This window comes from Plenodomus lingam, assembly GCF_022343315.1.
Source record: "Plenodomus lingam strain CAN1 chromosome Unknown contig_19, whole genome shotgun sequence".
Lineage (NCBI taxonomy): Eukaryota > Fungi > Ascomycota > Dothideomycetes > Pleosporales > Leptosphaeriaceae > Plenodomus > Plenodomus lingam.
This window is the reverse complement of record NW_027093936.1, coordinates 553,939-577,879: the sequence shown is the minus strand read 5'-3', so window position 1 is coordinate 577,879 and position 23,941 is coordinate 553,939. Positions and strand designations below refer to the sequence as shown.

The following is a 23,941-nucleotide window of genomic DNA, read 5'->3' as shown; positions in this document are numbered from 1 at the left end:
GGGTTTTAGAGCCTCTTATCTAGGTAATAGGTCTTAGGGATCTTTGTATAGTATATTAGGAGAGAAAATATTATAGATCTTAGAACTAGGTAGCAATTAGAGGCAATACGCGTTTCCTACTTATTCTAATACTTTAAAGGGACCTTCCTATTATTTAGATAGTTTTTAGCTAGGTTATAAAATAGTAAGATTAGTAGTAGATAGATAAATATAGTTACTAACCTTCTAGTTAACTAGATAGTAATAGTAATTAGTAGTAGAGTATATTTAGTCTTAAGCTCTTTCTATATTTTCTTTAGTAATCTTCTAGGCGTTATATATCTAAGTAGCAAGGGATAAGGCGTCCTTATAGTTTAGTTTCTCTAGTATAGTAGATAGGGTCTTTTCTAGTTTCTAATACTAACTTTGCTTTAGTAAGGAACTAAAGAGGAGCTAATATAGAGCTATACTAATAGATAAATATAGAAGAGTACTTTAGGCACAGTCTATTATAGGTAGTAGGTTGCTCTAGTTATCTTAGTAATAGGATATAAAAGGCCTTAGTCTCTAATTAATATACTTGTTTATAATCTTAGTTTGTCTATTAGTTTATTTATAGTAGGCAGTAAAGAGCTTAACTTTAGTGCCTATAATCTAACAGAACTTAGACTAGAAACTAGATATAAACTAAGGGCCTTAATTAGAAATAATAGTATCTAGAGTGTGTCTAAATTAGTACACCTACTAAATAAATAAGGTAGCTATACCTTAGGCGTCTATAGTTTTATAGTAAGGGATAGTAATAGCTTGCTTTAATAGGCAATTAATAATAACTATAATCTAATTATAACTATATTAATCTTAGGGAAAATCCTTAAAATTAATGCATAGGTGTTGTATTAGTAGACTAGGGATAGGAAGGGGGTAGAGCATGCCTAGGAGTTAGTGCTATCTTAGGTACCCTCTCCTGCATAGGATACAGTTTTAAATATAGCGTTTATAGGTAGTCTCTATACCTTTCTAGTAGTTATATTAGGCTAGAATCTAATAGGTTTTAGTAGCTAATAGGTAGGCTATAGATACTTAATTATAAGCCTTACAAATTAGTCTAGTATATAGGACTAATCTAGTAGGCACGTAAAGTTAATCCTAGTAGAGAAGGAGTCTATTTTCTATCTAATAGTGCTTAGGCAACTCTAATCTTTCTATTAGGAATAAGGACCTATTTTCTTAGAGAAGAGTTTTAATAAGTTCTAGGGATCTAAGAGTTATAGGGTTCTAAACTACTATAATTAAAGCAAGGATTAGTAAGGAACACTTAGCTAGGTAGTCTTGCGCTAAGTTAGAGTTAATTTAGGGGTGTAACCTATCTAGGGCAATTATTACTTATAAGCAATTATCCCTTTAAGTAGTCTTAAGGTTAATTATATCCTACTCCCTTCTACTTAGGATATTAGCTTAGGCGTTATAAGATCTAGGTGTATACTTAATTTAGAAGTTAAAGGGACTTATAACCTCTAGCTATCTAGCTTGCCTAGTACTAAGGACTTTAGTAGATATAAAGTACTCTAGTGCTCTATAGTCTATATATACTCTAATAAGATGCTAAGTACTTATTAGGTTAGCACGCTATTTCTTAAAGGCGCAGATTATTATAAACAATTCTTTGTTATAGATTTCCTAGTTAAGTTTAGAACTAGTAAGGGTCTAACTAAAGAAGGATATAGGGTACTATTTCCTATTAGGATGCTCCTATAAGAGGATAGCTATAATAACTCTATTAGAGGCGTCTGTCTCTAGTTTTAGAGGGTACTTAGGATAGAAGTAAGCTAAGCTTAGGATTGCTAGTAGGGCATTCCTAAGCTAGTTAAAGGCTTGTTAGCATTCTAAAGTCTATACAAATAGGGTAGCAGGGCTCTAGAGAGTAGTTAAGGGCTTAGCTATCTTAGAGAAGTTTTCCACAAATTGCTAGTAGAATCTAGTAAATCCTAGGAAGGACTTTACTCTAGTTATTGTCTTAGGAGCAGACTAGTTTTAGAGTACTTTAACTTTGTTAGGGTCTACCTCTAAGCCTTTATTAGTTAGGATATAGCTAAGGTAACAGGTATAGATTGTATAGAATTCGCTTTTCTTAATATTAGCCTATAATCTAGCAGAATAAAGACGCTTAAGGACTTTTTAAACATAGTCCTTGTAAGTAGCAAGGTTTTTAGAGTAGATAAGGATATTATCTAGATAGGTAATATAGAAGTTATCTAAATAATCTATTAGTATATTATTTATATAGCACTAATAGGTTACAGGTCTATTATATAGCCTAAATAGTAGGACTTTGCATTTATAGGCACTATACCTAGTGCAGAAAGTAGTGTACTCCTCTAAGTTAAGGTCTATTTAGATCTTATTAAAGGTAGCACAAATATCTAGCTTAGTAAAGATTTTTGCTTTAGCTAGCTAGGACAATAGATTGTCTATGTAGGGTATTAGATACGCGTCCTTTCGTGTTAAGCTGTTAAGCTTACAGTAATCCACACAGATCCTAAGGCCTCTATTTAGCTTCTTAACGCACAGGATAGGAGAGGCAAATAGGCTCTAACTAGTCTTAATAAAACCTTTCTGTAGGTGCTCTTATACATATTCCTTAGTAGCCTAGAGTTCCTTAGTATTTTAATAATAGAGGGGACTCTAGTAGTTTAGAAGGGGTTCTTCTAGGACTATCTTATAGTTATAAGGCTAGTAAATTAGAAGTTTATTAGCCTTAGCCTTATTAAAGACGTCCTAATAGGAGTTATAGTTAGATAGGAGCTTCTAATCTAACAAGCTATAGTTAAGAGCGTCCTATTTAGATAGGGTTTAGATCCTACGCTTAATCTTATACAGGCTAGTAGTAAAGAATTTATTAGAAGATTTTTTTATATTAAAATAGAAAGTATTAGTAGAAATAGTAGCAATTTAAAATTTTGTAGGTAGGGTAATAGTTAGTAATTAGACTAGGGTAGGTAGCGTAATAGGTTTAGTAGCAGCCCTATAAGCAGCTAGAATTTTAAGTATACTACGTATCCTATTAATTAAACTAGGACTATTTTAGTTCTAGTTCTTCTCTTAATCCTAAAGGGCGTCTCTTTGCAAGATATTATAGGTAACTAGAGTAGACAGCACTTGCTAGTAGAGTTGTACTAGAATAGGAGGTGCGGGGTTATAGGTTAGAGGATATTTCTCTAGCTAGATTTATTAAAATTTATCTGTATTAATTAGGATTTAGAACTATTTTAGCTAGTATTATCTAATAATATAATCCTAAGAACCTAAGTCTATAATTATAAAGGGGCAGTTATAAACCTTTTAGCTACTAACTATTATATAAAGCTAAATATAGTAAGCAACTAGGGAGGTAATATAATCCTAGAACCCTTTAACTATAAGCTTGTATAGTAGCTTTTAGATAGCTACTCTAAGAGTAGAAGAAATATTCTAAGCAATTTTTAAATTAAGAAATAAGTAACCTTAGGCCCTAGTATCTACTAAAGTATTTAGGTAAACACTAGATCTATTAAGGTATAGAGTTATATATATAAGTAAATAGGAACTAATAAATAATTTAGTTAAGGAAGGGTTAGATAAGTTATACTAAGTTAGGCCTAGGAAGAAAGATCCTCCTAGGCGTTATTATTTCCTATCTAATAGCTATCTAAATTAGTTAATTTAGTAGTTTCTTCTTCCTTAGAATTCTTAATAACCTGCTCTATATCTATAGCCTAAATCCTAGGGGGTTTAGGGCAGTTACTAGAGAAGTGCCTAGGCTTCCTATAATTATAGTAAGTTCCTAGGGTTCCTGTTATAGTAGCGCTAGGAGTAGCTAGAGTAGTAGATAGGGGTTAATTATTTTAAGGGGTAGTGCCTTATTATTATAAGTAGGGCATATAAGGTATAGCTATTAAGGGTCTATTTTTAGGGTTCTAATTAGCGTCTAAATAGGACTAGTTTCTAGAGTATTAGAAGGGGGTTAGTTCTTTTCTAGATAATAGAGTAGTCTATATAGGAGTAGATAAGGTAGGGTATAGATAGTGTTCTATATTAAAAGTAGTAAGATAATCTACTATAGTCTTAAAATTATTATACTAATTTTATTAAAAAGTAAGGTTTAGTATTCTTAGGGAAGGTGTAATCTTTATCTAGAGGTAGTAATACTACTCTAATTAGGGTACTTCTCCTCTAATAGCAAGACTCTAGAATTATAATTTAAAAATAGGGAATATCTCTATATTATTTATATATAGGCAGTTAAATATAGTCTAACTTTTAGCTATCTTATTTCTAATAATAAAGTAGGTTTAAAGGAGGGTAATTATTTCCTTAGCTTTTTAGAACTAAAGACTTAGGGAGTTAGATAGGTAACGTAGCTCTAAGTACTCTCTTGCTAGTCCTAAGCAGTGTCCCTAGACTAACGCTATCTAAGCTCTAGAAGAGGGGTAGTAATTAGCGTTAATCTCTAGCCTATCCTAAATAGATACTTACTATTATCTAAAAGTAGGATTAGCACTATTACTAAGTGTAGAGATATTTAGCGTCTTTTTAGATTATCTCTTAGCTTTTATAGTATATACTATAGGGTTTAATATAGAAGCTAAAGACTAGCCTAGTTAGGTAGTACCCTATATCTTCTTATAGAGAGAGGTGTTATATAACTAATTAGTACGTTACTTAACTTATTCCTCTAACCTCTCCTTTTTAGATAGGGTTAATATATATTTATCTTTAAGGGAGGTGTTACTTTAAGATTTCCTAGGAGCATAAGGTACCTTAAGAGATAGATAGGAAGCAGGTCCTTCTAGGAGGGCGTTGTTAATTAAGTCTTCCTTATCTAATTTCTTTCTATTAGTAAATAGGCTTTTAAAAGTAGCTAAACTAGATACACTTCCTTTGCCTTTGTCTAATATTTTGTAGTTAATAAGAATAATAAATCTTTTCTTTTTCTTTTTAGGGGGGGGGGTTTAGTAGTAGAAGGATATTAGCTTTGCCTCTAATTCCTCTAGGCTTTTAGTAGTCTCTAGGTCTCTACCTTAACGCAATCTGACGCAATTTTTCTAAAGGTAATCTAGCACCACCTATAGGTCTAGAAGTCTAAGCCTATAGGCTTTAGTTATTAGAAGTTCTACTAGCTATTCTAACTATAGAGTTGCAGGATTAGACTACTACTAAAACTAAATTAGTAGCTTAAAATAATAATAAATGCGATATTCTTAAATACTATTACTAGCTAGAGTAAAATTCTTCTTATAATATAATAACTTAGGTAGGTAAGGCATCTAAAAGGTATCCTATATAACTTAAAGGTATATAGGAGTGCGCGTCTATATAGAAAAGGATAAGATTTCTACACCTATAGGTCTAGTACAAAAGGACAAGAAGAACATGCCTATCCTAAATATAGGCGAGCTGCTCTCTATATACATTAGTAAGTTAGGCCTTTGTTAGGCCTAACTTGGCATGGAATAATAGGCAAGCAATTCTGCCTTATTGTTACATAGGCAGGCTATAGATAAGGGTCTGTGCCCTAGGAACAAGAAGTAAAGGTAAAGGCAGAGGTAAAGGTAGAATTATTGTATAAGAGCTTTTCTTTAATAAGGGGTCTAAACCTAGTTATAAGGATAGGGACTATCCTTTTTCTATAGGAGGGGGTAGTGTAATAATAAGGTAGAATTGCCTGCCTATTGTTCTATGCTAAGTTAGGCCTAATAAAGGCCTAACTCACTAATATATATAGAGAACAGCTCGCCTATAGTTAGGATAGGCATGTTCTTCTTGTCCTTTTGTACAAGACCTATAGGTGTAGGAATCTTATCCTTTTCTATATAGACGCGCACTCCTATATACCTTTAAGTTAAATTAGATACCTTTTAGATGCCCTACCTACCTGCGTTGTTACACCTTAGAGGAGCTAGAGTCCTTATCTTTAGATATAGAGCTCTAGGTGCCCTTAACTATAGTAGTAGCCTTGCGTAGAAGCTTAGTAGTAGTAGTAGTAGTAGCTTTTACTAGCTCCTGCTATTTAGCCTTACTCTCCTTAAGGAGCACTAAGATCCTCCTCTTCTTATTCTTAAGAAGATCTTAGCTCTTACCTGCCTACTTCCTTACTAGGAAGGATAGCGTAGAATATTAGGTAAGCTTAGGGCTAAATTAGTTTATTAGTAGTAATCTTACTAAGTATTATAAAGGAAAAGTTCTTATATAGATTATATATATTAGGATATAGCTATACCTAGAGGAGTACTACTAGTACTAAGTCCCCCTACTAGAAGAGTTATAGCACTTACTATTAGACTTATTAAAGAGTGCTAAGTGTAGATAATTAAGACAAGTTTTAGTATAATAAATACTAGGCTCTCTATAATAGGAGGATCTTAGGGTCTCCTTAGGAGCTAGAGAGGGAGTAGGAGCAGGAGTAGGGGCCTTAGTTAGGGTCTAGGAAGGAGCAAGAGCTAGAGATAGGGCAAGCGCTAGAGATAGAGATAGAGCTAGAGCTAGAGGAGTAATAGCTAGGGCAGGGACGTACCCTTTCTTAGCTTCTTAATCTTAGCTAAATATAACTATATATACTCCTTATAAGCAGTATTAATTAGGGCCTCCTTAGTAGTAGTAGTAGCTACACGCTTAGCTACTACACGCTCTATAATAGCCTTACGCTTAGTAGCTATATACTTAGCTTCTTTAGTAGTATTAGTAGTAGCGCGCTTAACCTTAGTAGTAGTAGCTTTAGTAGCGTAGGAGGTATTAAGGGTAGTATAGGTAGAGTAAGCGTAAGTAGTAGATTTTAACTTTAACTAAGATATAGGTTAGTAGGGATATAGGTATAGTTAGATCTTTAGGCTTATATAATCTTATAATTTAAGCTATAGTAAAGATTATAGTTAGGTAGATAGAGTTTAGAGCTTAGTCTAGATAATATTAGCGTATAATTGTATAGACCTAATAAGAAAGGCACGCTAGCTCTAAGCTAGTATCTAAAGGGTGCGCTAATTTAACCCTTTAGATATATAACGCTCTAATTAGCTATACTAGCTACTAACTACACGCACGTAACTATAATAAAAGATCCACCTACACCTAGGGGGTGTATTGCAGGAGGGATAATAACTAGATTACAGAGCATCTTAATCTAATTAATCCTACGTAATCCTAATTAATCCTAATTAATACCCCTATATAACCCACTATCTAATTAACTGCTAGCTTACTACTAAGTGCTAAATAAAAGCAGGAGCTCTAGTAAGGAAGGTTTACTAATTATACACCTTCTAGTAAGGGTAGCTGAAGCTCTATATATATGAGTCCGATCGTAGTAGATACAATCTAATAATCCATCTCCTAAATTATTCCTAACCTTCACTACGGTACAAAACCGGTTTATAGTAGCCATATTTATCTAAAGTAGACTAAGAAGTAGTTTAGGTAGAAGAAGTAAACCTAAATAGGGTTTATTATACTATGTATTCCACAAAGGTAAACTACTTTTATTTCTACTTCTATTAATCTACTAGTATTACGTAGTAATACCTAGTTTCCTACTATTTAAGTATTTTACCCCTCCTTTCTTTAATCTTCTTCACCACCTCTACTACCACCTCTACCACCACCACCTCCACCACCTCTATCACTACCACCACCTCCACCACCTCTATTATCACCCACTTCACCACCTCTACTACCTCTACCACCTCTACTACCTCTACCACCACCTCTATCACCACCTCTATCACTACCACCACCTCCACCACCTCTATTATCACCACCTCCACCACCTCTACCACCTCTACTACCTCTACCACCACCTCTACCACCACCACCACCACCACCTCCACCACCTCCACCACCTCTACTACCTCTACCACCACCTCTATCACCACCTCTATCACCACCTCTACCACCACCTCTATCACCACCACCTCTATTATCACCACCTCCTATTAGTAAAAATATTATGACTTATTATTATGTTATATATGCGTATAGCGTAAAGCTAATCTTTTCTACCCCTTTTAGTCTTAGTTAGGTATTATAGCGTATAATAGAAATAAAACTACTTTTTATACTTAATTTAAACCCCTACTATAAAAGTAAACTACCACTTTAAACCTATTTACAGGTATACATAAGGTTAGTTTACACCTATATAGTAAACCCCTAGCGTACCATTCTACAGTAAACAATTTTTTACCGTAGTGCTTAGTGATCCAAATTTCCATAATACTCTATCTAATAACGCTAAACTGCGACGACTCCGCTGGATAGGACGTGTTGCCTTAAGATCGTCCTCTTAAATCAGCCCAAGGCATATCTTTCGCACTTCTGGTTAATACCGTTGGGGCAGTTGCAGCTACGCTATTATTAGCCTTGTTTAATCCTTCGCAAGAAGTGGTTAACCTACTGTTTTCTTTTGTCTAGAAAGGAAACGCACTGCGTTTGTCCTGTACAACCATCAGGGCAGTTGGCAGCAGTGAATCCTTTTGACCAAGGAGCGATCTGTTATATTTAGCAACGTAGAGCAATAAAGGATAGTGTTATGCATACGCAACAATGTGCACCAGTAGCATATTTGCATTGCATATGTTTACCATTAGGGCATTCCTTTAGCTCCTGCGCGTAGACTGATGAAGCCAAGAATAGGAGGCCAGCAAGAGGTAGCCAAATATAAACCATTGTAGGCTGTGTTAATTGCTGTTAAATTGGGTAATCACTAAGCTCAGGAGTGATTTGGGAGATGGATTATTGGATTGAATCTACTATGATAGGAGTCATATAAATAGAGGTTTAGCTACCTTTACCAGAAGGTATATGATCGGTAAACCTTCCTTACTAGAGCTCCTTTTTCTGTTGGGCACTTGGCAGTGAGCTGGCAGCTCGGCAGTAAGCTGTGAGTACGGAGGTGGCTTTGAAAAGTTCTTGCTAGCGTATTTGTTAGCGGCTGATCTATCGGCCCTACTTTCTTAGCCTACACACACTTAATTTTGAAGCTGTAGATAGTAGTAGTAATAGTCTATCTACTTAGTCCTTTAGTGTTTTTACTCTACTATAGCTCCTAATACTAATCCCTATACCTGTGCGCTTATTATAACTCTAAAGTTACCTTTTAGTAGCAAATCTACTGCCTAAATTAGTGTTATTATAGGTTGTTGCAGGAGGGATATCAACCAGATCACGGAGCATCTTGATCTAATCAATCCTAATCAATACCCCTGTATAACCCACTATCTAATCAACTGCCAGCTTACTACTAAGTGCCTAATAAAAAGCAGGAGCTCTAGTAAGGAAGGTTTACTAATTATTCACCTTCTAGTAAGGGTAGCTAAAGCTCTATATATATAAGTACAATTGTAGTAGATATAATCTAATAATCTATCTCCTAAATTATTCCTAACCTTAGTAATCTAAATTTCTATAGTTATAAGCCTAGTTTGCGCTTTACCTTATTAAAGATTGTCCTATATATTTAAGCGTATTATTTAACTTAGACACTAAGCTAGCAAGCTTTACTCTTTCTTTATACTATTTCTTAAGCAGAAGCTTACTTATTACTCTTCTACTATAAGTAACTAAATCCTAAAGGGGGATATCCTACTTACTAGATTAACTAACTAGCCTACCTAGTATATTTAATTTAGATACTATACCCTAACTAAAGGGATCTAGGTAGAGGTAGACCCTAAGGCTTAGGATACTAAAAACTACTTTAAGAATAAACCTATTAAGCCTAACATGCTAATAGATATTACGCTATCTAATATAATAAGCAAGTAGTACAAACTTAAAATAGCTTAGTACTAAGCCTACTTATTAGATTAGGTATTAAAGTTATTAGCAATCTAGAACCTTTTTATATAGGTTAATAATATAGTAGATTAAGGGATCCTTACCCTAGCCTATATAGAGCTTGTTAATTAAGGAAGAGTAACCCTCTAAGCACTTATCTAAGTGCTCTATAATAACCTAGCGCTAACTAATTTAAGCGCTGTAATACTAGCAAGATTATAGTATAAAGCTTATCTTACTAAGGTAAAGATAAGTAGCTAAAATACTAATTACTAGCAGAAGGAGTAGATAATCCTATATACGCAAGCTAAGGTATATAACATTCCTAATATTAAAGGATAGCTTGTAGTACAGGATTATCTTAAAGCTCTATCTACTAGGATCTTACTAGATTAGGGTTAAACTATATTTTAAAGGATTATTAAAAAGTTAGTAATAGGAGAGCTAACTTATAACCTCCTATAGGTTACTAAGATCTATTTATTACTTCTCTAAGAGAATAATATAAGATTAAGCTCTAAAGGTCCTAGAGTGTTTGCAATAATAGGAGCTCCTCCTTCTAATTAACCTAAGAAGGAGTCTTTATGCCTATATAGTAGATCCTACCTATAGAAACCTCCTAAATACAAAAATATTATTAAAGCTTAGACTAATACAGGTAATAAGCTTACTACTACTTAATAATTAGAGATTAAGAAAAAGATTAATAGGAATCAAAAATTCAAAGAGTTAAGAAAAGCTCTAATCAAGTCCTATCCTATTAATCAAGATTATAGTAGTAAGGCAAGCGCGATCACCTATCTAGGCAGTATCTAGGCAGCACTAATTAACCCTATGTTAATAGTAGAGAAAACAAACAGGATCTATTTAACTATAGACTTTAAAGCTTACGCTCTATTAAAGAGCACTATCTTTAATAACAGGGGTGCAGTATACCTAGTTAATAATATAAGCTACCTAGAAGAAAGCTTGTTTAGATTAGTTAAATATAAGATAGTTAAAGCAGGAACTTAAGCCTTTCTAATCTTAGGTAGAGGGACTAGAGTAATCCCTAATACTTTTAATAGACTAAGAGGTCTAAAAATAGAAGATTTAGTGCTTACTAATATAGTGTTAGTAGAAGGTTTTTATATAAATATTATATTAGAAGCTTAATTACTTAAAGCAGGAGTTTAGTTCCTTAGGCTAGATACCACCTTATAGTTTAGATTATTAGGAAGGAGCGTTGTATTAGCTAAGTTACTACACAAGTTTAACTTAACTTTCCTAGAATATAAGCTCTCTACCCCTTATTAAATAATCTAAAGTATAGTGCCTAAAAAACCCTAATAATCCTAGATAACTTACCTAAGATATAATAGTAAGGAGCTTTAGTACTAATAATTAGGCTATTTAGGACCTAAGGCGCTTAAAGCTCTAGTTAAGTTAGCAATAAATATTAGGATTAAAGGAACTCCTAGGAGCAAATATAAGCACTACGCTATTACACATGCCTAATAGGTTATATTAAGACAACCAAGGGAAAGATTACTACGTCTATACTACTAGGTATTATAGGATCTATTTAATATACTAATAGGTATAGCTTACAAGTAATAGATCTTAGTATTAAAGTGCAACTACTTAGGAAAGCTTTATACCTATCTACTATAAGCTAAAAACCTTAATAAGATTATACAGGTGTTTAAAAATTTTAAGAGCTTAATACTTAACTAATATAAGCTTAGCATAGTTAAGATTATATAAGACAATAACGTTGCAACGCTCCCTTAGCGTGGCAAATCTTGTTTTTAGATCTAGGTAGCTAATAATAGTATTAAAATTAAGACCTTACCTATATATACCTATAAACCTAATAGAGGAGTAGAAAGAGTAGGGCAGGAGATTATAAAAAAATTAATTAAAATAATAATTAGTGCTAACCTAATAATAAAGCTCTAGCCTAAAATTATTAAAGTAGCAACTTAGCTCTATAATATAAGCCTATCCTAGGCTCACAATATAATATCACCTAACAAAGTGCTAAATTATTAGTTTACTAGATACTTTAGGTGGTTATGAAGGACTTGGGCTTATGCCCAAGCCTGGGTCTAACACAAGACGGACCGAGTCCAACACCACTACTAAGCGAACACACTAGACACCCATAAAAAGGCGTGGAGGGCTTATCTCTCCTTTAAGATACTGAATACTATTATCAACGCTCATTGCATTCTCCCTTAAGGCCAGTCTATAACAGTGGTGGCAACTAGAGCAGATAAGGGAGGCAACTACTAATCTCTGCCCTAATTAGAGCAGAATTTACGCCTATAGCTATTAAGCTTACCCCCTTAATAGAGATTAAGTAGCTAGGCGTTATAAGAGGGTTTTTAAGGTAAACCCTTAGGGTTATATTAGATATCTAGTAGGATACAGAGCATCTAATATATATAGGATATAGATCCCCTTACTTAATTAGATTATTATAATATAGAATATTACCTTTAATAAGGATCTTTTCTATAAAGAGAAAGATCTAGAGTAGCTTTAATAGTTAGAGGCTTAAAAGATAGTTAATATTATTAGTAAAGATAAGATCTATAATACAGGAGAAGTATATAAAGAGCTTAATATCTTTAATTAGCTTTGTATTGTAGTAGAGTAATATAAGGAGTCTAGTAAGTAAGGAGGACTAAACCTAGCGTAGGAGCTAGGGGGTAGGGTAGAGCTAGAGGAGGTAGATAATTAGGCTAGCTAGCCTAGTGATTTATAACCCCCTAAGCAGATACCTCTAGTGTAGGTACTAAGCATAGCTAGCTTAGTATAAAGGATCTATATAAAGTCCCCTAAGCTAATAGGGCTCTAAACTCCTAAACTAACACTAGAACTAAACTTTAGTATAGGAGATAAAGGATCTATATAGGTTATAGATTAGGGTCTTACTACCTAAGATAGTAGTAATCTAACTTACTTTAACGCTATAATAGGTAGCTCCTAGGAAAGACCTAGAGGGGAGAGTGCTATTAGTAGGTCACTCTATAAGAGCACAGAGATAGGTAAGGGCACCCTATCTAGCTCTTATAGGGGTAGTAAGCAGAGCTCCTACCTACCTGCTTTAGGACTAGATTCTATATCTTCTGCAGATCCCTTACAAGCGGCACCTAGAGCTCTTAGAAGAAGTAGAAAACCACAAGTTAAAGGACTTCTACTAACGCGTGTTAGTAAGCAAGCTTAGGGACAGGACCCTAATAAACTACTAGGAGGCTCTATAAGTGTAGGGATATATATAGTAATAGATCTATTAGATATAGATCTAATTAGAAATCCCTTATATAATCTTTTAGTATATCCTAAACTAAATACTATAATCTACGCTATAATTATAGTAGTAATAGGGAGCAAATCTCTTAAAAACCCTAAAAGAAATACGCACTAGGACGCTCTATAAAAAGAGCTAAAATAATAGAACAATCTCTATAACTACTAAATAGGACAGCAATTTAGAGACGTAGTATATAAAGAAATTAATACTTTACTAAAGGCTAGTACCTAGGAGGAGATTAATAGGCTAACTAAGGGAGAGCGTCTACTCCTACTTAAATAGGTGTTTACATACAAGCTTAATTAGGATAGTTACCTAATTAAGTGCAAAGCAAGGATAGTAGTAAGAGGAGATCTATAGCTTACTAACTTAATTTATTTAACCTACGTAGCTACCCTAGCAGCTTAAACCTTTAGGACTATAATAGCTATTAGAGCTAAGTTTAACCTTAAGATATATTAATATAATATTATTAGAGCTTTCCTTAACGCCTTAAGGGATTAACACCCTATAGTTATCTACAAGCTACCTAAAGGATATTAAATACCTAGAAAGTGCGTTAAGCTTAAACAAGCTCTATATAGACTAAAAGACTTACTATTATTATAGTATAATAAGCTCTTAACTACACTCTAAGAAAATAAGCTTATTACTTCTAAAGAGGAGCTATACCTATTCTTTAATAGAGATTATAGTATCTTATTAATATTCTATATAGATAATATCCTATCGCTCTATTACTAAAACTACGCAAGCTAAGCTTACAAAGTTATCTAAGCTCTAAAGCAAAGATATACTATAGAAGAAAAGGGACCTGTAAGCTAGTTTCTAGGGGTAAGAGTAATCTAGGATAGAAAGAGATAGATATTAACGCTTGTTTATAATAAATATATTAATAAGATTACAAAGAAATTTAATCTAGTAGAGATAGGAAAATTCCCTACTATACTACTATTAAGTAAAGATATTAAAAAGAGTATAGGAGAAGCTACTAAAAAAGAGATTAAGGACTATTAGGAGCGCGTTAGATTAATCCTTTACACCTTAATTATAGTGCGTCCTAATATTACCTATATAGCCTCCTAGCTCTCCTAATACCTTACTAACCTATCTAAATAACACTTTAATATAGTTAATTAAGTAATTATCTATCTATACTAAACTTAATACTAATTAATCTAATATAGGAATAGGGATCCTAATAAGCTTATAATATATAGTAATACGTTATTTACTAATAATATTAATACTTAGCAATTCTTATATAGATACCTAATTACGCTCTTTAGAGAACCTATTATTTAGAAGGTAGCTTAATAAGTAACTATTACTATGTTAACTACTAAGGCAGAGCTCCTTGCGCTTAAGCAAGTAAGTAAAGAAGTAATAGTGTTAAAATACTTTTTAACTAAAATACACCTTACTTTAGATACTACCTAGATAATTAATTATAATAATTAATAAACTATTAGGTTAGTAGTAGGTAATAATAAAAGGATTACTACTAAGCTACGCTATGTAGATATTTAAAACATGTCACTAAGACAAGAGTATATAAAGGGATCTTTCTATATTACCTACTTACCTACTAGTAATATACTAGCTAATAGGCTTACTAAAAACCTAACTATATAATAATTTATAAGGTTTAGGGAGTACCTAAAGTTATATAATAGTAGAGTATATATTATATAGTATTAATTAAAGTAAGGTAGTATATAAGATCTATTAATATATAATATAGGAATAACTAACTATAGCCTACCTCTCTATTATTAACTAGGTAGCTTCCCTAAGGAGCTCTATTATACGTAAGAAGCGTGCCTTAGAGTCTATAGGGAGCTACCTAGGTTACCCTAACCTAGGATCTATAGAGGGAACCTTAGAAGAGCTAGAGTCTTTATCTTCTAATAAGGAGCTCTAGGCGCCCTTAGCTATAGTATTAGCCTTACGCGCAAGCTTAGTAGTAGTAGTAGTAGCTTTTACTAGCTCCTGCTATTTAGCCTTACTCTCTTTAAGGAGCACTAAGACCCTCTACTTCTTATTCTTAAGAAGGTCTTAGCTCTTACCTACCTACTTCCTTACTAGGAAGGATAGTATAGAATATTAGGCAAGCTTAGGGCTATTAGTTTATTAGTATAGATCTTACTAAAGTATTATAAAGAAAAAATTCTTATATAGATTATATATATTAGGATATAGCTATACCTAGAGAAGTACTACTAGTACTAAGTCCTCCTACTAGAAGAGTTATAGCACTTGCTATTAGACTTATTAAAGAGCGTAGAGTATAGATAATTTAGACAAGTTTTAGTATAATAAATACTAGGCTCTCTATAGTAGGAGGATCTTAGGGTCTCCTTAGGAGCTAGAGAGGGAGTAGGAGCAGGGATATAGGGCAGGGTCTAGGGAGGAGCAGGGGCTAGAGTTAGAGCTAGAGTAGTAGGAGCTAGAGTAGGAGCACCCTTCCTTAGCTTTATAATCTTAACTATAGTAGTAGTAGCTATATACTTAGCTACTACACGCTTTATAATAGCCTTATACTTAGTAGTAGCACGCTCTTCTTTAGTAGTAGTAGCTTTAGTAACTATAGCTTTAGCTATATAAGAGGTAATAAGGGTAGTATAGGTAAAGTAAGTATAAGTAGTAGGTTTTAACTTTAACTAAGATATAGGTTAGTAAGGATATAAGTATAGTTTAGATCTTTAGAGTTATATAATCTTATAATTTAAGCTATAGTAAAGATTATAGTTAGGTAGATAGAGTTATAGAGCTTAGTCTAGATAATATCTACGCGCGTAAGCGTAGGCTAAATAAGGAAGGCGCGCTAGTTAGTATCTAAAGGGTAAGCTAATTTAACCCTTTAGATATATAACGCTCTAATTAGCTATACTACCTACTAACTATAAGTGTAACTATAATAATAAAAGATCTACCTATACCTAGGGGGTGTATTATAGGAGGGATATTAACTAGATTATAAAGTATCTTAATCTAATTAACCCTAATTAATACCCCTATATAACCTACTATCTAATTAACTGCTAGCTTACTACTAAGTGCCTAATAAAAAGCAGGAGCTCTAGTAAGGAAGGTTTACTAATTATTTACCTTCTAGTAAGGGTAGCTAAAGCTCTATATATATAAGTACGATTGTAGTAGATATAATCTAATAATCCATCTCCTAAATTATTCCTAACCTTAGTGATCCAAATTTCTATAGTAATTAAGTTAAGTAGTACGCTTAAATAGATAGGATAATCTTTAATAAGGTAAAGCGTAATCTAGGCTTATAACTATAGAAATTTAGATTAATAAGGTTAGGGATAATTTAGGAGATAGATTATTAGATTATCTCTACTACAATTAGACTTATATATATAGAGCTTTAGCTACCCTTACTAGAAGGTGTATAATTAGTAAACCTTCCTTACTAGAGCTCCTTCTTTTATTAGGTACTTAGTAGTAAGCTAGCAGTTAATTAGATAGTGGGTTATATAGGGGTATTAATTAGGATTGATTAGGATTAATTGGATCAAGATGCTCCGTGATCCGGTTGTTATCCCTCCTGCAACACTTAGGCATAAGCCCAAGCCCTTTACAACGCTAAAGGAAGCCCTAAATGTAGCATAATTAGCAGTAACTATAGGCTGAATAAATACCCGTTTACAGAATACACAAAGCTTAAAACTGTATATTTAGTGGTACTGGTAAAGGCAGAGCAAGAAATAGCAAATTTTTTGCTGCCTTGTGCTTCTTTGGGGTTTTTTTCTTTTTGTCTGAAACAAGTAGAGAGATAAGTCAGGAACCAGAGCGCGAGGTAGAGTGTTTGCTAAATTTGTTGGAGGAACTATCAAGTGGGAGAGCCTGGTGATGATGTGGCACAAATCTTTTGCTCCTTTTTTGCACAACACAGTTTCATGTCTGTGTGGATAGATTGGGTGAAAAATACCATTTCTAAACCAACAATGTCGTTGTTTCTCCTAAAGCCTAATCTACATTTTTCTCTCTCCTCACTTCCCCAAACCCAACGACCACTAACTCTTCCGCCTCTTCTTCTCCCTCTCATACAAATTCTTCTCCCTGCCCTCCTCGCCCTGGATCTCCGCCACCAACCGCCGATACTTCTGCTCATATGCCGCATCCTTCTCCTTCTTCTCGCGAAGCGTCTCTCTGGCGATGAAATTGGCGTCTTTGCGGAGCTCGCGGAGCGCGCCCTTGCGCTCACGCTTGTATTCCTTCTGTAGGCGGACGGCCTCGCTACGCTCTTTGTTGGGGTCGTAGTGCTTGTTGGGGTCGAAGGATTCCTCAAACTTGGGGATGCTGGATTTGATGGGGAGGGGGCGGTGGTGGTGGAGGAGTTGGGGCCGGCGTTTGGAGCGGGCGACGGAGAGGCGGGCGTGGAGGGTTTGGAGGGTCGAGGTTTGCGAGGCGGATTTTAGGGGGGCGAGGAGGGGGGTAAAGATTTCGGTGAAGGAGGGGGAGGCGCTCCAGAGGTCGGCGGCTGTGAGGATGTTCTTGGAGTGGACGGTGAGGAGCGTGGGGTTTGCGTGAGACGAGGTGAGGCAGAGGCTGGTGTAGCGGATGAACTCAGGGATGTAGCGCTTTGCGAGAGTTTGGTATTGTAAGCAAATTGACCCGATGAAAGCGCCAGTTGCGACGTCGTTCGTCGACGCTGGTGTAGTGAGACCCATCCAGCGCGCCATGAGTGTGATGGCGGGTGTGACGACTTGATGGAAGTGATCAGACGTGGGATATATGGATCCGATGGCTGTGAGCAAAGCAAGATCCCCTGCTGTCGGAGCGTTTGAGTTTTGGAGCTCCTTGAGGTGCTCGCAAAACTTCGTAGCAATCTGGACGGAATATGAACGTGACATGGAGTGAATGTGACGGATGATAGCCTCAATCACTGCCAATGAAGCAGCAGGTGTCTCATTCGAGAGAAATACGACATGATCGATCAGCGCACATGCAAAGTCTGCAAGCTTGTTCTTGTTGTCTGCATGTAGACCCGCATGATAGAGTGCGCGTATCCTCTGAATGACCACAGACGTATCGTTGGGGGCGACACCTTTGAACACCTCCAACAGCTCCTCATGAGATCTAGGGCAAGGGTATGTGAAAGCCAGCTTCGAAGAAGGCTCCGTAGTAAGTGTCAGAACGCCTTTTACAGCTTTCGGTTGCTCTTTACGATTAGGAAGGACGTTTTTCAAAAAGTCTGCGTCATCATCATCCATTGCCATAGTGTCATCAGCCGCAGACGCGTTATCAGACTCTTCGTCCGAGATGTCTGCTTCCGAGTCAGTGGCAATGAGATCATCGTCCATCTCGAAGTCGTCCTCATCTTCGACACCCTCTGGTCGACTCGAAGGGACAGTGGCAGCTCGGAGACCAAACTCAGCAGCATCATCCGGGACGCTGTCATCATCTTCATCTTCGCTCTCGTCGACAGTGGCCTTGCCCTTCCTACGAGGCTCCTCCTCGTCGTCGCTTGTAGGCTCTCCTCGCATACGCTTCATACGTTTCTCTTCCAACTTTTTCAGACGATCAGCCTCTTCCTTGGCCTTCTCTTCCTCGGTCTTGGTCCGCTCGGTAGGCTTCGCTCGTTCGTCTTGCAGCAGCTGGCGCACTCGCTTGTCGTACTCACGGTCCTTCTCCAACTGTGAACTTCCTGCAAGCAGTGCTGCGCGATCAGCATTGATACCGAAGGTGTTGTCACCGTCATCCTTTGGTTTCTCGGCCTCTGGCTTCTTGTTGATGTGCTCACGAAGAGCAGCTAAGACATCATTGAGGTCCTTGTCGAGCTTTTCTCGAAGCTCGTCGTCATCCTCCTTTTGTGCCTGACGCTCGTACTTGTGTAGCTTGGACTTTGCCATGACCTCTTTCATGACTTCCGCTTTACTCTTCTTCCTTTCTGGCTGCTCCTCCTCAGGCGCAGCCTCACCTTCTTCACCATCGACATCGTCTCTTCTTCGTTTCTTCTTTAAAAATCCGTCCTCGTCATCGCTCGAGCCAGCCACGCTCGCAGCGTCATAGTCCTCCTCTCCAATCTCATCATCAAATCTCAAAGTCTGGCCATCGTGCGTAAGCATAATCTCGTCATCTCCGCCATCTTCAAGATCGAACACGTTTCCACCCCTCTTGCGCTGCTGCTCGCGCTCGAACCTCGCCATCATGCGATCCTCCAAGCTCATCGTTGGGTCATTCTCGCCAATTCGCTTATCCAGAATGCCTCCGACCTTGTTCTTACGATGCATCTCGGGTAACAGCGTCTTTCTGCGCGTCTCCTCACCCGCGCTCTTGGTGACGCCAGGCCGGCCCAGGATCTTCTTGACGCCATTTTCAGGCTGTGTAGAGACGTAGGCGAACTTTTTTGGACGCGCAAGGTGCTTGAATTCAAATGGATTGAATGATTCGCGAATCGAGGCGAGCGCAGTCGCCTTTTTGGCGCGGTGGTCCGCGTTTTTCGACTGCGCTTTCTTCTGTTTCTTGGACTTTTGGGGCCCGGTGATGCCCTGTTCACGGAGTGAGGCCTTCAGCCGCTTGAGCTGAGAGGGCGGCATCCTGAGAGTGAGATTTGTGGAGCCGCAAAGGGCGTGTGGAGATGTCGAGTATGGCGGCAGGAAAAGCTCGTGGAGGACTTGAAATGGCAAGTCGCTGAAATTATTTCGAAATCTTGGCAACAAGCATGGGAGGACCCTGGCTAGCGTGATACGGCGCAGCCCTGCAGGTGCGCCTGCCCCACATGCGGCTGGCGCCATCATCGCGGTTGCTACAATAGCATTCACAGTCAAAAGATGGATAGCCGTTAAAAGTGTACAATCTACACCATGATCTACCACTACCGATCATGACACCCAACATCCCCGACCACTATCTGTGGCTCGGTCTAGGTAAACCTCCCTCCTACCCTTCTACTACCCTTTCAATCTCACCACTGCAACACCATCAACTAACATATCCGACCCCTCAGGCGTCTTCACCTTCGTCGCCATACACCAAGTCTCCCGCGGCCTAAACAACATACTCGAACTCACCACAATCCACAACTCGCCTGCCCCACCCCCCTCCACACTGCCCCCCAACACCACCCACCAAGAAGACTCGATCCACCCCTCGTCCCTCCTCCTGCTCGCAACATCCCACAACACGGAGCTCCGCGCCTCGGCAACCCGCATCCTATGCACGCGCTTCTATGCCAACAAGTCTGCGCGCAAGGCCCTGCTGCGCGATCTCAAGAGCGCGGATGAGGATACGAGGCGCAAGGCGCAATTGGCGATGAATATGCTGTGTGAGCTTGGGATATGGAAGGAGGGGCAGGTTGCGCGGATGGGGAGGCGGGTTGGGAGGTGGAGGGTGATTGGGAATGTGGAGCGGGATGGGCAGGAGAGGGGGATCGGGGCCGAGGAGAGAGAGAGGGATGTTAGGAGGCGGAGGAGGGAGGCTGTGGTTATACATGACGGGGAGGGGGTGGTTGGGAGTGAGGATGTGTACATGAGGGGTGGGGAGACGGGGTCGATGGATGACGGGGGCTTGGAAAGTTTTGTGGCGTCGTTGGCAGTTGGGGGCCTGGATACTTGAGATGATTGGCGCACATGAGGGGACGTGGAGTGTTTCATGATTGCTCTCTACAGTGAAACATGTGGATTCACTAAAATCATGAATGTTGTTCATTCGGTGTCTCTATTGCGACAAAGATGAAAAAAGATGGCAGGCTAGCCGCTGCAACCACAACCAATGCCACGGCATCTAAGACGCCTGATACCCAAGGTGACCCAACATATCCAGCCCGAACCCTAGCGAACTGAGCCTAGCCACTCTCTTTGCATTCTCTTGATCTACTGCAGCCTTCATACCCACCGGATCAGGAAGCCCATGCGCATCAGCCTACGATGCCCCAACCGCCTTCCTCTGATCCTCCTCCTTGCGCATATCCTCCAAGAAGCCTTCCCACGTCTCAATCGTACCCTGGAAAAAGTCCACATGCGCATCCGCCAGATCGCCCAGTGTGTCCTTGAACTCGATGGACTTGATACGCTCAAAGTCGGCGACTTCCTTGACGGTGTGTTCATCGAATGCTTCGCTGGACTTCTTCGACAACTCGACCTCACTCGTTAGTCGCTCGATTTCAACTTCCAGCTTACGGACCCGTTGGCGGCGCGCCTGGTCGTGGTCAATACCCCGAAAGTCTTCGACCTTGGACCGTAGGAAGCCAGAAGCGCCCATGCCCGCGCCGTGCGAACTGGCTAGTGAATCACGGTCGGCGGCAGATTTGGCAAGATATTCACTAAGCTGCTCGAAGTCAAGTTGCTTCGCTTCTCGGGTGCGGAGGAGCGTCTTGAGGGCTTGAATATAAGCATCCATATCTCGAAGGCTGGTGAGGTAATTCTGATCGGTGTGGTCGTGAATAGATTTGAATCCCTGCGAAGTTGTAGTGACGGACGCAGCGAAAGATGTCAGCGTTCCGTCAACGGCAGGCTCGAGAGCAGTGAGCTTCTGACATTGGGTGGCTAGGTCGGCGTAGTCTGTCTCTAGGTCACCTTGCCGCCTGGCTACCTTGACGGTCACTTTCTCGACATTGGCCAGGTCCTCGCTCAGCTTGTTCGCTCGCTCACTGACTTCGATAAACCGCTTATCTGGCTTGTGTACTTTTGTGAACGTATTGACAAAGGTATCGGCCAGCGCATCGACGAAGCCGGTGCTGCCCTGCTCCGACCCACTTGCAGCTCGTGATGATCTTCCCTTCATGTGCTGATTCCAGTCTGGGGATTCAAGAAAATTAATAACCAGCATAGCTCTCCGTAAGACTGGATGTAACGATATGCGCTTCAAGAATCGGTGCAATGAGTGTGCCCTCCTCTGGGTGAAATCCGGCCCGAAACGGTCTCCTCGCACATACTCCATCTTGTGCTTGTCGGGCAGCGGCGGGACGGCGCATTGTGGATACTCCTTTGAGAGTTGCTTGTACAGAAAGACGAAATCTGTAAAGCGACGTCGGACGGTAAACTCTGGTTTTTGGAAGGACTGGAAATCCGACTGGTGGTGATTCATCAGCATGACCGCTATTCAGCGCGCAGCCGCCCAGCTGCAATTCGAGGACCAACCTTCGTGGTGACTTGATAAGAGACATATTGATTCTGTGTCCCGGCCAACTCCTTTTGCGGGCTGCCCACGAATGTCTCCAGGCGCCCTTCGCTGAAGTCGGCGGCCATTGCGCGGCTGCGGACGGTGGCTAGGTCTTGAATGAGATCACGGAGATTGGCCTCTAGTTCGTCTCTGTCACTGAGCTGATCGTATTCGGGATCCTCGAGGAGATCTTCGAACGGCTGCGGATTGCTGTTGGTTGGTGTTGTTGTCGATGGTGAGCCTGGGTGGAGTGACGTCTGGGTTGCTGGGGTCCTGAGCCTTAAAGCTTGGGCTTGCGGGGCTCTGAGGAGCGGGCGCGTTACGCCGCGACACCTCGTCCAAGGCCATCTACCGGGTCGGCGCGCGGCGATGCAAGGACAAAAGAATGAGATTGAGAAATGCTGAACAAAAGCGAAGTTGATAAGCTATCAATGATTGATTGTCTGAAATGCGTAGCTCTAAAGACCAAGTCGGCAAATCGCCTATATCTACAATGAATGTGAAGGAAGCTACCGGTTACTCAAACACTGCACTCACGCGGTCCATTCTCCAAAGTGACTGTGATGTCCCAAAAAGCAATGGCCAGAAGACCGCCTATACCAATCACGACAACTAGAAATGCAAAATCCATACTGCTTATGCGTGGTCAAACCTGGTCATACATGAGAATTCAAGTGGGGTATCACTGTTCGACACTGAATCTTTTGGCGAACTCTTTGAAAAGCTGTGGAGAGATCTCGTCACTGCTGTTACCGTTGGCAGTCCATAATACACCGAGCTTGTCGTAATGCTCGAGCAGCGGTTCGTTGTTCTCCTTGAAACTCTTCAGTCGTGCTTTCCACACATCCGGGTCATCATCTGGGCGTCGCGTGAGTGGCTCTCCAGTGACGTCGTCCTTGCCCTCCACCTTGGGCGCATTGAATGTGGTATTGTAGACGCGCCCTGAAGGCGCATGGACCCAGCGATTGCAAATGCGATCGATGATGATCTCGCTAGGAGTATTGAGATTCACCACCAGGTTGATGGGGACAATGTTGTCCAGCTGAATGGCTTGCATGGCGGTTCGCGGAAAGCCGTCGAGGATGAAAGAGGCTGAGGGTTGGTCTGAGAAGGTATACTTGGATGTCTTGATTTGCGATGGTATCATGACCGAGTCCACCGAGGCATCTGCCCTTTCCATGGCGAATGAGCTGGAATAGACGGCATAGGGCCGTAGCGTACTGTCATGAATCCATCCGCGGGTCGTCAACTCGTTGATGATCAGTCGTAAAATCATGGTGTCGGGTACTAAGGCGCCAGCCTTCATCTTGGACTCGGCCTGTATGCCTTGTGTCGCGTCAGCACTTTGACGATCTCAATGGACAGCAGTCGCAGGCATACCGAGAGGAGTCCGGTCGCGAACATTTTTCCTCAATAAATCGCCCGAGCTGATTGACTGCAATTGAGGGAACTTTTGCATCAGCCGCTCTGTTTGCGTGCCCTTTCCAACGCCTGGCGGGCCGACCAGTATGACCCTCGCTGCGCGCGATAGCATAGGCGCGACCATGGTGGCAGAAGGATATGTCTGGACAATTAGGAGGATGGCTGTATGTATTTGCGGTTATACTGCTATGAATATTGGGTTGAGAAGGGGAAACAGAAGCTCATAGGCTTCGCCGGAAGTCCGCAGTCGCTAGAAAAGATCCATGGTGGTGGTGATGATGGTGTGGAAGTTGGAAGGGAGGGGAA

General features: G+C 39.3%; 5 protein-coding genes across 5 annotated transcripts; 1 reads left to right on the top strand and 4 right to left on the bottom strand.

The window, feature by feature from the left end:
• Positions 1-17,124: 17,124 nt before the first annotated feature.
• Positions 17,125-19,650, bottom strand: IAQ61_004210 (uncharacterized protein; the record flags this gene model as incomplete). Its single annotated transcript, XM_003838818.2, has 1 exon — positions 17,125-19,650. One exon carries the CDS (start codon positions 19,648-19,650, stop codon positions 17,125-17,127), a length of 2,526 nt encoding a protein of 841 aa, XP_003838866.2.
• A 201-nt stretch (positions 19,651-19,851) lies between these two features.
• Positions 19,852-20,668, top strand: IAQ61_004209 (uncharacterized protein; the record flags this gene model as incomplete). The annotated part of the gene is made up of 2 exons (XM_066096244.1): positions 19,852-19,980; positions 20,061-20,668. Exons 1-2 carry the CDS (start codon positions 19,938-19,940, stop codon positions 20,666-20,668), a joined length of 651 nt encoding a protein of 216 aa, XP_065953562.1. The 5' UTR covers positions 19,852-19,937.
• A 306-nt stretch (positions 20,669-20,974) lies between these two features.
• On the bottom strand, positions 20,975-21,991 carry SNX4 (intercellular trafficking and secretion; the record flags this gene model as incomplete). The annotated part of the gene is made up of 1 exon (XM_066096243.1): positions 20,975-21,991. The coding sequence occupies one exon, from the start codon at positions 21,989-21,991 to the stop codon at positions 20,975-20,977; it is 1,017 nt and encodes a 338-aa protein (XP_065953561.1).
• Positions 21,992-22,149: 158 nt separating this feature from the next.
• On the bottom strand, positions 22,150-22,844 carry IAQ61_004207 (uncharacterized protein; the record flags this gene model as incomplete). Its single annotated transcript, XM_066096242.1, has 2 exons — positions 22,150-22,514; positions 22,814-22,844. The coding sequence occupies 2 exons, from the start codon at positions 22,842-22,844 to the stop codon at positions 22,150-22,152; spliced, it is 396 nt and encodes a 131-aa protein (XP_065953560.1).
• Positions 22,845-22,895: 51 nt separating this feature from the next.
• Positions 22,896-23,519, bottom strand: IAQ61_004206 (uncharacterized protein; the record flags this gene model as incomplete). Its single annotated transcript, XM_003838815.2, has 1 exon — positions 22,896-23,519. The coding sequence occupies one exon, from the start codon at positions 23,517-23,519 to the stop codon at positions 22,896-22,898; it is 624 nt and encodes a 207-aa protein (XP_003838863.2).
• Between the last annotated feature and the right edge of the window lie 422 nt (positions 23,520-23,941).